General features: G+C 45.2%; 1 protein-coding gene across 2 annotated transcripts in view; it reads left to right on the top strand.

Annotated features, from left to right (window-relative positions):
* Positions 1–14019, top strand: part of abca2 (ATP-binding cassette, sub-family A (ABC1), member 2) — a 551670-nt gene that overhangs the window by 471649 nt on the left and 66002 nt on the right. For both annotated transcript variants that reach the window (XM_078226666.1, XM_078226665.1), the window contains one exon: positions 6157–6268. In XM_078226666.1, the coding sequence (XP_078082792.1) occupies positions 6157–6268 (112 nt within the window). The remainder of the gene's footprint in view (positions 1–6156; positions 6269–14019) is intronic.

The following is a 14019-nucleotide window of genomic DNA, read 5'->3' as shown; positions in this document are numbered from 1 at the left end:
ATCTGGAGGCAGTTGGAAGGGAAGGCAAAGAGGGATTTGGGGATTTCTAGGGCTGGGGTTGCCCAAGGATCTGGCTCCAAAGCTCCTCCTGGCCCATCAGGAATTCAAACTACGGCAAATTTTTAAAACTTACCTTGGCTCCTCCCGACAGTGATTCTGCTGCCGCGTGTCAGCTTACAGTGCAGACCTCTCACTTGTCTTGCTACAGGTTATGTCATGATGACGTTGGTGCAATTATTACTGCATGTTAAGTAAGTCCCACTCGCCTTTAGCAAGAGACTTGGCCAGGACCTAGATCAACACCTGTGAATAATGGAATAAAACAGCAAATGGGTGTGGCGCAGGTTGGTGGTGGGGTGGCAATTTTCAAGAGCATATCTGCTCCCCCAGCCCCTTTGATTGAGTCGATTAGGATTATGTTCGCTGTTTAGACGAGTGAGAAGGGATCTCTCAGAAACCTGTAAATTTCGAACAGGGCCAGACAGGGTACATGCAAGAAGGATGTTCCGGTGGTGGGGGTGTCCAGAACCAGAGATCACAGTCTCTGGTGACTGTTTAGGACAGAGATGAGGAGAAATTTCTTCACCCAGAGAGTGCTCAGCCTGTGGAATTCGCTACCACAGAAAGTAGTTGAGGCCAAAACATTGTATGTTTTCAAGAAGCAGTTAGGTATAGCAATTGGGGTGAAGGGAATCAAAGGATAGGGGAGAAAGCAGGATCAGGCTATTGCGTGGAAGATCAAATGGCAGTGTAGGTCCAAAGGGCTGAATGGCCTTCTCCTGCTGCTATTTTTGATGTTTCCTGCCCTTTGTCGGGATTATGGTGGGGAAAGTGGCAGTTAAAATAGAGGTTCATAGCTTACATTTATATTTTTGTGGGATATTTGTGGCATATTTAAAGTGTTTTCTCAAAGGAGATACTTTTGTCTTTGCCTGCTGAGAGAGGAGGAGGAGAGCATGTTGAGAAGATACACGTCTCTTTGAAGTTCAAATCAGCATTGCGTCTTGATTATTGGATGCCCCAATTACTTTGATGCATAGGTACAAGATGTATGTATCCTTTATAGAACAATGATTAACATGATTGTAGGTACTGGCAGATAGCTGTTAAGGTAGTTTGCAGGTGTCCTCCCTAATTGTAATGCTCATGCCATTAAAATTGACATCTGATTTACACAGATGCATTAGAGACACACGCATAAGATTTTGCACTTCCTGAGTAGGCGTTCATCTAGAAAAATAGGTAGCAACAATTAATTCCAAGTGTGTTATGAGTTTGGTGCAACTGTGATGACGGTCACCAAATCTTTTAGCAAGGTTACTGAGAGGCGCCCAGAATAAGGGGATCAAGGGTCAAATTCCCATGAAAAATGTTCACAAATTTTATGGCTGCATTTCCCAATTGAGAGGACTCCCACATGAAGGTTTTTCTGGGTGCCTCTCAGAGAGCATCGGGTTCTCTTCTGCAGCTTCATCAGATTATTATTATACATTTGGGTTGTTGTTGTAAGACCATAAGTCCAAGACTATAAGATATAGGAGTAGAATTAGGCCATTTGGCCCATCGAATCTTTGCCGCCATTCAATCATGGCTGATATGACTCTCATCCCCATTCTCCTGCCTTCTCCCTGTAACCCTTGATCCCCTTATTGATCAAGAACCCATCTATCTCTGTCTTAAAGACACTCAATGACCTGGTCTCCACAGCCCTCTGGCAATGCGTTCCAGAGATCCATCACTTTCTGGCTGAAGACATTCCTCATCTCAGTTTTAAAGGAGCGTCCCTTCACTCTGAGGTTGTGCCTTTGAATTCTAGTCTCTCCCAATAGTGGAAACATTTTGTCCACATCCACTCTATCTAGGCCTCTCAGTATTCTGTAAGTTTCAATTAGATCTCCCCCTCATCCTTCGAAACTCCATCGAGCGTAGACCCGGCTACTTCAACTGCTCCTCATATGACAAACCCTTCATTCCTCGGGTGTTGTGATGTCACTTTAAGAGACAAGACGTGCTTTGTGGCCTTTGCCTCAGTCCAGATCAAGCGTTTGTAGAGTTAACAGCTATTCAATAAAGCTGTGCTGTTGTTTGCATCCAGCACTCCAAGTTTCTTTGCACTGAGAGTACAGTACCTAACAATGGTAACTCCCTTAACTGTACTTGGATTTCTCCTACTCTAGCTCCTCGCTGTTGAAGCCTCTTTGCAGAGTACAAGGTGCAGTACTCCACCTTGCTGCATAGATCCTTATTTGGGCTATATTGCCAGGTGCTTCTAAATCCCCCCAGCACCTGAGGCTCTGCTTCAGCAGTGTTTCTCTGTGTTACACTTAATGAATTTGGAATGCCAATAGAACTCGCTCAACAATTGCCATTAAGGTACTAAGTGATGAGATATTAAAAGTAAATTGCCCTTATATCATGTACGCAGAACTCTTTAAAGTGCTAACGGCAAAAGGTCAAACCTGAATAGATTGGCAAGAATAACCTGTTGGGGTAACTTTGGAAATTGTGCAAAGTGTGTTGGTGCTTAATTGGGGCCAGTTTACATTTAAAAACTGCTGATGACTGGCATCAGAAATGGCAGCAAAACCTTTCTGGAAAGTTAAGTGGGAAAACCGGCCAATTACTGCCCAATCAGTCTACTCTTGATCATCAGTAAAGTGATGGAAGGAGTTATCAACAGTGCTGTCAAGCAGCACCTGCTCAGCAATAGCTGCTCAGTGACGCCCAGTTTGGGTTTTGCCAGGGTCACTCAGCTCCTGACCTCATTACAGCCTTGGTTCAAACATGAACGAAAGAGCTGAATTTCAGAGGTGAGGTGAGAGTGACAGCCCTTGACATCAAGGCCGCATTTGACCGAGTGTGGCATCAAGGAGCCCTAGCGAAACTGGAATCAATGGATGTCAGGGAGCAAACTCTCTGCTGGTTGGAGTCATATCTGGTACATAGGAAGATGGTTGTGGTTGTGGAGGGTCAGTCATCTCAGCTCCAGGACATCTCTGCAGGAGTCCCTCAGGGTAGTGTCCCAGGCCCAACAATCTTCAGCTGCTTCATCAATGACCTTCCCTCCGTCATAAGGTCAGAAGTGGGGATGTTCGCCTATGATTGCACAATGTTCAGCACCGTTCATGACTCCTCAGATACTGAAGCAGTCCATGTTCAAATGCAACAGGATCTGGACAATATCCAGGTTTGTGCTGGCAAGTGGCAAGTGACGACTCTCACCAACTTTTACTGATGCACCATAGAAAGCATTCTTTTTGGCTGTATCACAGCTTGGTATGGATCCTGCTCTGCCCAAGACTGCAAGGAACTACAAAAGGTCGTGAATGTAGCCCAATCCATCAAGCAAACCAGCCTCCCATCCATTGACTCTGTCTACACTTCCCGCTGCCTCGGCAAAGCAGCCAGCATAATTAAGGACCCCACGCACCCCGGACATTCTCTCTTCCACCTTCTTCCTTTGGGAAAAAGATACAAAAGTCTGAGGTCACGTACCAACCGTCTCAAGACCAGCTTCTTTCCTGCCGCCGTCAGACTTTTGAATGGACTTACCTTGCATTATGTTGATCTTTCTCTACACCCTGGCTATGACTGTAACACTACATTCTGCACTCTCTCCTTTCCTTCTCTATGAACAGTATGCTCTGTCTGTATAGCACGCAAGAAACAATCTTTTCACTGTATGCCAATATATGTGATAAATCAAATCATTCATGCCGCACAAATGCCAGGCAATAACCATCACCAATAAGAGACACACTAACAACTGCCCCTTGACATTCAATGGTGTAATCATCACTGAATCTCCCACTGTCATCATCCTTGGGGTTACCATTGACCAGAAGCTCAACTGGACTCGCCACATAAATACAATGGCTACAAGAGCAGGTCAGAGGCTGGGAATATTGTGGCAAGTAACTCACTTCCTGACTCCCCAGAACCTATCCACCATCTACAAAGCACAAGTCAGGAGTGTGATGGAATACTCCCCACTTGCCTGGATGAGTGCAGCTCCAACAACACTCAAGAAGCTTGACACCATCCAGGACAAAGCAGCCCGCTTGATTGGCACCACATCTACAAACATTCAAACCCTCCACCACCGATGCTCAGTAGCAGCAGTGTGTATTATCTACAAGATGCACTGCAGCAATTCACCAAACATCCTTAGACAGCACCTTCCAAACCCACGACCACTTCCATCTAGAAGGACAAAGGCAGCACATAAATGGGAACACCACCACTTAGAAGTTCCCCTCCAAGCCCCTCACCATCCTGACTTGGAAATATATCGCTGTTCCTTCGCAGTTGCTGGGTCAAAATCCTGGAATCCCCTCCCTAATGGCATTGTGGGTCAACCCACAGAACATGGACTGCAGCGATTCAAGAAGGCAGCTCACCACCACCTTCTCAAGGGCAACTAGAAATGGGCAATAAATGCTGGCTGGCCAGCCAGCGAAGCTCATGTCCATGGAATGAATAAAAAAAGGAAGTTGCTAGATTGTTCCACACCCCAACTTCAACCTGGCTTTGCCCTAATTTATGCCCATTTAATTTGGATGAAGCTGGTTGCCTAAATCTGATTAAGCTTTTGCTGCATCTAATTTGGGTTTCGACAAATAGGTGCGAAGATAATAGAAAAGGATGACTGATCAAAGGAAAGCAGTCCAGGGAACAAATGCCCTAGTTGAAGGTAGAAATGCTTTTGTTGAACCAGTGCAAGAACACATGATTATTAGCCAAAAAGAACCCCAAAACATTGAAGGATGAATTTTCCCATTCCGCCCGTCACGGGAATCGGAGCGGGTGAGGGGCGGACAATGGAAAGGTCCGTTGACCTAGGGCGGGATTTTCCAATTTCGGGGCGAGTGTGGCCGGAAAGTCCCACCCTGTATCTCAGTTAGCACCTTCTCTTCACTTATTTGGCCAGAGTGAATGTGACCCATTAAATGTCATGGTTTAGTCGCTGCAACCAGGCTAGACTTTGGGGTGGCACAGTGACACAGTAGTTAGCACTGCTGCCTCACAGCTCCAAGGACCCGAGTTCAATTTGCCAACCTTTGGTGACTGTCTGTGTGGAGCTTGCACATTCTCCCCGTGTCTGCATGGGTTTCCTCCGGGTGCTCCGGTTTCCCTCCACAGTTCAAAGATGAGTGGGTTAGATGGATTGGCCAAATTGCTAAAATTGCTGCTGAGTATCATGGAGATTATTGGGGTAAGTGTGTGGGGTTACAATGATAGAGCTTGGTGGAATTGTTGTCAGTGCAGGCTTGATGGCCTCCTGCACCACAGGGATTCTATGATTCTAGACTTGGTGCAATCAGTGACGCTCAACTTTTCCAAACAACCTCAAGTGGCTTCAGATGTGCATAAGAAAGTTGGTGTTGCCTACATAGTCCTCCATGTACGTATACAGTGGTACTTCCTCATAGAGCCAGAGCAGCCTAAGAAAAGATAGGTTTCGCAATAAGATGGCCTCAATGTACACTATAATATGGACGCAATAAATAATTCAGCTGGAGCTGATACCACAGTACGGTGCCATGTTGTCTTGTTTGATTGAGTCTTGGTGGAATGCTGTTACTGGACTTCCTGTGTACCAGTCACTCTGCACCATGATGCTGTCCTGCTCTAAGCATAAGATTGGCATTCAACCTAAGGCTTGAGTAGCAATTCCTTCACACTTGGAAAGGTAACTAAAAATATTGTTGCTTGCATTGTTGATACGGTGGTTGGGGTAAGAGGTAGACCTTGCGGAATGACTTTGCTGATGGGTTGCTGGAGATCTTATTAAACTTATGCTCACTCCATCTCCCTGAGAACCTTTCACTGCCCTCTAACAGGAAGCCAACAGCCAAAGAGGATGCACTTTAGAAGTAAAAATCATAGAATTCCTACAGTCCAGAAGGCGGCCATTTGGCCCATTGAGTCTGCACTGACTCTCCGACAGAGCATTCCACCCAGGCTCTATCCCCGCAACCCCACATATTTACCCCGCTAATCCCCCTGTACGCATCTTGGGACACTAAGGCAATTTGCGATGGCCTATCCACCTAACCTGCATATCTTTGGAAATGATTGCAACCTGACATTAAAACAAATGCAGAGAGGAGCATTTAACTAACGCCTGCCCATGTCTTTCCTTTACTTCTGTAGGCGTTTTACAACAACAAGGGTTATCATAGCATGCCGACCTACCTGAATACCCTGAACAACGCCATTCTCCGAGCCAACCTGCCCAAGAGCAAGGGCAACCCTGCAGGATACGGTAAGCCCCGAGGATCATGTGAGCAAACCCTTTGCAAAAAGGGTCATTCTGATGTGAAAAGAAAAGCCCTGTTGTCCCTTACCATTGATAGTACTGGTGATGAACTAATGGATTTGAATATTTGGTCAGGAATATTACAGCTACTGATATAAACAGTGACATTTTGCAGGCTGAGATATGGTACATTTGAATTTTTACAATTTTTTGTGATTCAATAGTGAATTTATTACATTTTGAATGGTGAACAGATTCAATACAAATTTTCCATAACCTACAGGTTAACAAATTGCTCTTTTGTCTCTGGAACCTGATGTCTGTTGGCTGGAAATGAAATCAGTTGAAGTAGTTTTTATCTGCGTGTTTGGGTGTAGAAAATCTAGATCTTTGTCGAAGGATGTTGGACTATTATTGCAAAGAAATGAATGACCTTGTAGGGCAGCACATTGGTTAGCACTGCTGCCTCCCAGCTCCAGGGACCTGGATTCAATTCCGACCTTGGGTCACTGTCTGTGTGGAATTTGCACGTTCTCCCCGTGTCTGCGTGGGTTTTCTCCGGGTGCTCCGATTTCCTCCCACACTCTGAAAGATGTGCGGGTTAGGTGGATTGGTCATGCTAAATTGCCCCTTCGTGTCAGGAGGACTGGAGGAGTAAATGTGTGGAGTTACGTAGGGATAGGGCCGCAGCTAGAACTCTGAAATTCGGGAACAACCAGTTTTCAGGAGTTTTATTTATCGACCGGACCTGCAATTCTCGGGCTCGCCACTTGCAGCCCTGCAATAGCCCTGGACTCAGAATTGATGCTGACAATGCAATTGCTTCAGACTGAGGCTGGGATTTCCCGCTCCTGTACGCGGCAGGCGTGTTTGGCAGCACGACTAGCATATGTCATGGGAAGGCCCTCAAACGCGTTTCCTGGTGGTGTAAATACAGAACGCGATCGTACCCTCCCCTCGTCAGTCGTGGGCCAGGTTTCCCGCCATGTAACACCTGGGCCATTATTGTAATACATTTACACATCGCTATCGAGCCCATACATCAGAATCATACCCCCACATCAAACTTAACTCCCAGGCCGGTGTGATGCATGACTGTACTCAAAAAGGTGTGCACCTGGCGAGCAAAACTCCCAGGGGGATTTGATTTGATTGATTGAATTGATTTCTCATTGTCACATAGAATCCCTCCAGTGCAGAAGGAGGCCATTCGGCCCATTGAGTCTGTACCAACCACAATCCCACCCAAGCCTTATCCCGATAATCCCATTCATTTACCCTAGCTAGTCCCCCTGACACTAAGGGGCAATTTAGCATGGCCAATCTACCTAACCCGCACATCTTTGGAGTGTGGGAGGAAACCCACGCAGACACGGGGAGAATGTGCAAACTCCACACAGACAGTAACCCAAGCCAAGAATCAGACCCAGGTCCCTGGCGTTGTGAGGCAGCAGTGCTAGCCACTGTGCCACCATGCTGCCCAAAGGAATACAGTAAAAAGTATTATTTCTTGTGCACTATGCAGACAAAACATACCATTCATAGAGTACATGGGGGAGAAGGAAAGGGGAGGTTGCAGAATGTAGTGTTACAGTCACAGCAAGGGTGTAGAGAAATATCAACTTAACATATGATAGGACCATTCAGCTCGGGGGTGAGTGCATTCTTGCTGGCACAGTACCCGCTGAATGGCTGTGTCTTTGGGGGAGTGGGTGGGAGGGGGTCGGGGTGTGAGTAGGTTTTGGGCAATTCTGCCCAGTAGCTTCTTTGTGTCTCCCTTGTGGTGCCGGGGCACAGGCTTCAATGGAGGGCTGAGGGGATGGAAGTCCCTGGGCAGTATGCCTCCTAGGTTTGGCAGCCATGCCATGATGACAACCAAGAGAATGTCATAGAGGGGAAGCAAACCTGATATTCAAAGCATCAATGATAGCCCTATAGAGTTAACAAATTAGTTCTCATCAATAACAGGAATATGGGGATAACTATGTCTCCACAACATTTTGTGATTTCTTGTGCTGGAGATAAAATGGGCAAGACAGTGGGATGAAATTTAATACAGACACTTGACATTGTAAAACAAATTGGGTGAAATCACTGTGTGGTGCCAATGAAGCAAGATACTGGACTACACGCTGAAATATTAGCTTGGAGAATGTTGTGATGTACTCTGGTCAGACCCTGCTATTGTTTTCGTTTGGTCATCGGGGCACAAGGGTAACATTTAAATATTGGGGACACTGCAGAGGGGTGCCAGAAGGCCCCTTATTTACACTTATCTAATGACCTTGCAAAGCAATATTGAAGTAACGTTGCGGCATTAAGACAAAATAATGTCAGCATTGAACTAATCAGTGTGCCCTTGTGTGTGTTGCAATATGTTGTAATGTGCCTTAAAGGGATAGCATCATGACATCACTTTAAGAGAAGTGTGTCATGTGATTCAGTCTCAGTTTTACTTTGGGCTGAAGCAGAGCACACACACACAGCTCTGGGGCTCTGATGTCCTTGAGCTTTCTGTCCATGTATATCTGTTCACATGTGCCTGTGCTTAATAAATGAACCCACAACATGTTTGCACAATCCCTTATGAGTGATTGGTGCCTTTATATAATTATAACATACATAATATGATGTGCAGTAATGGTTCGTTCTAAAGGACAAAGTGCACAGGCTGGCAGCAAGCTAAAGTACAGATACGACATGGTGAACAGTCTTAGATCATGCTACATGGCTTGAGATGACCCTCAATGTTCTGGTCAGACCACAATGGAGTCGCAGGATTGGAGAGTGTTGAAATTGCAATGGGCTAACTGCACAGAAAAGCTTTGAAGACACAGTGCGGTGACAGTGCTCAAAGAAAGAGCAGGAAGCAGATGGATCCCACATGGTGAGATTGTAGCCTATAGCCTGTCAATTCAGCGAGTGTGACAATGGGTCGAGAGGACCAGCACCAGGTTAACTTAGTCGGGAAAGGCAAATGACTAGAGGGTGGGCTGGATCCTGGGCAAGTGAGGGAGAGTCAAATAACAGAGAAAAAGCCCTAAAAATCAGACCAGAGAAGGTTGCGATTACAATGGTCAGAGCTTCAGAAAAGCAGGCGAAAGCAGAGCGAGCCAACTGAATTTTTGAGTTGGTGATTGCATCCAACTCAACAATTCTGTCGGCTACTCCTGCGTTTGAAAATTCACTGTATTCCGCATCTGCTGATGAAATAGTCTACGGATTCTGTAGGCTGTTATCAAACTGACATCAACTCCAATTGATGAATGTGGAAATTTACCCTGATTCCAAACCAGTCTTCCCATATAGTCTGTATCCTTTGGGGATCCTTTGGCTCTGCTGCTGTGAATCCTGATGTATTCAGCCTGTGTAGGCATTCCCAATTCATAGAATCATAGAATCCCTACACTACAGAAGGAGGCTATTCGGACCATTGAGCCGGCATTGACAACAATCCCACCCAGGCCTTATCCCCGTAACTCCACGTATTTACCCTGCTAATCCCCCTGAAACCAAGGGGCAATTTAGCATGGCCAATCCACCTAACCTGCACATTTTTGGAGTGTGGTAAGAAACCGGAGCACCCGGAGGAAACCCACGCAGACACAGGGACAACGTGCAAACTCCACACAGTCACCCAAGGAAAGAATTGAACCCAGGTCCCCAGCACTGTGAGGCAGTAGTGCTAACCATTGTGCCACCATGCCGCTCTAGGCAGTGTACAATGGTTCACTAATTGCATGCACAGAATCCATTGTCCTGGAGTGCAAGTACACTCACTCCTCCAACGTGCTACAGGTGTTCTACATTGTGGACACTAAAGGCCAAGTGATTGCAGGTCGACCAGCATGGAGTGACGTTGTGCTAGTCACAATCCATGGAATTAAGCTAGACATTACAAAACAGGTAAAGTTCAGAAACTACTGCTGTTGTCACAGTTCATGGCCTAGCATCGAAATATCCAGAATGTTTCACCAGAATTGGCAGTTTCAAGGGAGCTGCAGCATTACGCATGTAGGAGAATGCAAGTCTGTCAATTGATCTGGAGCAACACAATTGCAAACAGCTATGAAAAGAAATGGTGAAAGATTCCACACTACAGAAACTACGGGAAACCATTATTGAAGGATAGCATGATTCAATTTGGCAAATCCATGAACATGAGGTCCAGGGAATAATTTTGAAGGCAGGCAGGTCATTACACCAGAATCTTTCTGATCTGATATCCTTCAACAGCTTAATCACTCACAAGGGCATAGATCAGATGAGGAGACAAAAGAACAGTACAGCACAGGAAACAGGCCCTTCGGCCCTCCAAGCCTGTGCCGCTCCTTGGTCCAACTAGACCAATCGTTTGTATCCCTCCATTCCCAGGCTGCTCATGTGACTATCCAGGTAAGTCTTAAACGATGTCAGCGTGCCTGCCTCCACCACCCTACTTGGCAGCGCATTCCAGGCCCCCACAACCCTCTGTAAAAAACATCCCTCTAATATCTGAGTTATACTTCGCCCCTCTCACCTTGAGCCCGTGACCCCTCGTGAACGTCACTTCTGATCTGGGAAAAAGCTTCCCACCGTTCACCCTATCTATCCCCTACATAATCTTGTACACCTCTATTAGATCTCCCTTCATTCTCCGTCTTTCCAGGGAGAACAACCCCAGTTTACCCAATCTCTCCTCATAGCTAAGACCCTCCATACCAGGCAACATCCTGGTAAACCTTCTCTGCACTCTCTCTAACGCCTCCACATCCTTCTGGTAGTGCGGCGACCAGAACTGGACGCAGTACTCCAAATGTGGCCTAACCAGCGTTCTATACAGCTGCATCATCAGACTCCAGCTTTTATACTCTATACCCCGTCCTATAAAGGCAAGCATACCATATGCCTTCTTCACCACCTTCTCCACCTGTGTTGCCACCTTCAAGGATTTGTGGACTTACACACCTAGGTCCCTCTGTGTTTCTATACTCCTGATGACTCTGCCATTTATTGTATAACTCCTCCCTACATTATTTCTTCCAAAATGCATCACTTCGCATTTATCCGGATTAAACTCCATCTGCCACCTCTCCGCCCAATTTTCCAGCCTATCTATATCCTGCTGTATTGCCCGACAATGCTCTTCGCTATCCGCAAGTCCAGCCATCTTCATGTCATCCGCAAACTTGCTGATTACACCAGTTACACCTTCTTCCAAATCATTTATATATATCACAAATAGCAGAAGTCCCAGTACAGAGCCCTGCGGAACACCACTGGTCACAGACCTGCAGCCGGAAAAAGACCCTTCGACCACTACCCTCTGTCTCCTATGGCCAAGCCAGTTCTCCACCCATCTAGCCACTTCTCCTTGTATCCCATGAGCCTTAACCTTCTTAACCAACCTGCCATGTGGGACTTTGTCAAATGCCTTACTGAAATCCATATAGACGACATCCACGGCCCTTGGAAGAGAGACTGTCTGTTAGCTGGGTATTAACAATGATGTTGAAGTTATCATCAAGACTACAGGCATGTCAAGAGCCAAGTCAGCACAAAGAACCATTGATTCTACATGAAGTTCCTCCCCATCCTTGGTCCATACCTTGTTCGTGTCCACTGATTTCAACATCATCATCGATTACCAAGGAGCCCATTCTTTGACAATTGCACAATATGTCAAGCACAACTGTTACACACACTCTCCGTGCTATTTTCAGTTTATTTGGTGTGCTCAGAGAGATCATTACAGATAACAGTCTGCAGTTTATTGGTAGGCCATTTCAGGATATGTGTGAGAAGTGGAATATTGATCACACTATATCTTCCCCTCAATATCCTAGATCTAACAGAATGAACAATTTGCATGGTGAAAACCTTAATTCTCAAATGCAAACAGACCAAGACAAGATCTGCACAGTGCAGTGTGATACCCAAGAGCAACACCTTTAAGTGCAACTATTCCATCATAAGCAGAGCTCATCTTTGGCAGACTAGTGTGTACCAATTTACCTACTCTTATCCACTCTACTGTCAGAACAAAGCAACTTTTAAAATTGCAAGAGAAAATGACCAACATGCTCGATTAAAATGCGGGTACAGAATTGCCAAGTTTACAGCTGGGACAACACGTTTGCATCCTAGGATCCCACAGAAGGTTCATGGCAACTAGCTGAGCTGATAAGGATTTGTCCAGAACCAAGATTCAATGAAGTCATTAAACACAAAGGCACAACGATGACGCATAATCAAGGAGAAATCAGAGCCCTTCCAGCTCCTCATCCATTGTACATACCAATTGCATCTCGGGCAAGATCACAAATGAAACTTGGAACAACATCCAAGAATGATAATCCCACAGATCACCATGAGCAATTAAAGAAACCTCCAGAAAAGGTTACCATCACAAGACCATAGCATACCATTAGATTGCTTCTACACATTTCAGATTCATAGAATCATCTGTTCTATACACTTAGGTCTTGGTATATAAACATGAATATGCACTATAAATAGTTATACTTCATTAGGAGTGGGAAGATACCTTGAAAAGGAAAGGGGATGTTTTAATATGCCTTTAAGGGATAGCAGCATGCCATCACTTTAAAGGGAGTGTATCTTGTGATCCAGTCTTAGTTTCACTTTGGCCTGGAGCAGAATGCAGCACACACAGCTCTGCGGGTCTGATGTCCTCAAGTTTTTTGTGCATGTATATCTGTTCACATTGCTCAGTCTTAATAAATGAACCAACAATATGTTTATACAATCTCTTATGAGTGATTGGTACCTTTTTATCATTTTAAAAACACATGACAGTGAATCCCGGGCACAGGGGCAAAATATTACACTGGTGCTTTAGTGGAGAATAACTGACTTTCTTCAGAAACCATCTTTGAAGATAATTTCTTCAATAGATATGCATTGAATGTTCCCAAATGCACATTCAGGCACTGGGAAGATCTGATAAATAGGTGGCAGATTTTTGAATGGTTTCTTTATGGTAGTTCAGATTCATGAATCCTTAAATGTAATGAAACCATTAAAACCTAGTTCTCTGCTTAATTATTTTTAGAAAATAGATATGAATTAACTTTACCTAATGGCCGGAAATAAAGTCAGTTTAAAGTAAGGCTGGCTTAGTCAGTGATAGCATTATCTGGCTGCCTTTATTTCAGAGATGATTTGTGCTAAAGTTATCGCAGACTAGTAGATTAAAAATAGCTCTTTCAGAGATGTGTGCTTTGAAGATGTGAGGATTGACTAACTTCTGTGGAATTTTGGTCATAAGCAATTCTTAAATGGCCAGAGTCTTCACATATCTGCAACCACAACATGACTTACTGTGAGGGGGTGCAGGGTGGGGGAGTGGTGCGAGTTGCGAAACAGCTTATGGTGAATTCCTCTCATTCTACTTTATGACTTTTAGTATTTGAAACTTAACATCTGTAATAACAATCGTGTTATTGTAATAGAAAGCAGATGTGATCTACAAACACCAGAACAGACATTCAGTCTGGAACGAGCTGGAGTAGCATTGGGATGTGGTGGGCTTTTTGCTAAGTTGACAGTGTGATGAAGGCTCCCATCTATAAAGTTGCAGCACCTGGTACCACCTGTGATGCTCGGGCAAGATACCAGGAAATGAGCAACATTTTCACAACAACTTCCACATTCCGGGAATCGCAATCTCCCAACTGTTGGCCCAGATCACAGATGTTCATCCAAGAAGCTGACAGTGGGCACAGGAGGATCATACTCGAAAATAGGACATCTCC

Source organism: Mustelus asterias, chromosome 13 (genome assembly GCF_964213995.1).
Source record: "Mustelus asterias chromosome 13, sMusAst1.hap1.1, whole genome shotgun sequence".
Taxonomy (NCBI): Eukaryota; Metazoa; Chordata; class Chondrichthyes; order Carcharhiniformes; family Triakidae; genus Mustelus; species Mustelus asterias.
This window is presented reverse-complemented; position numbering and strand designations above follow the sequence as displayed.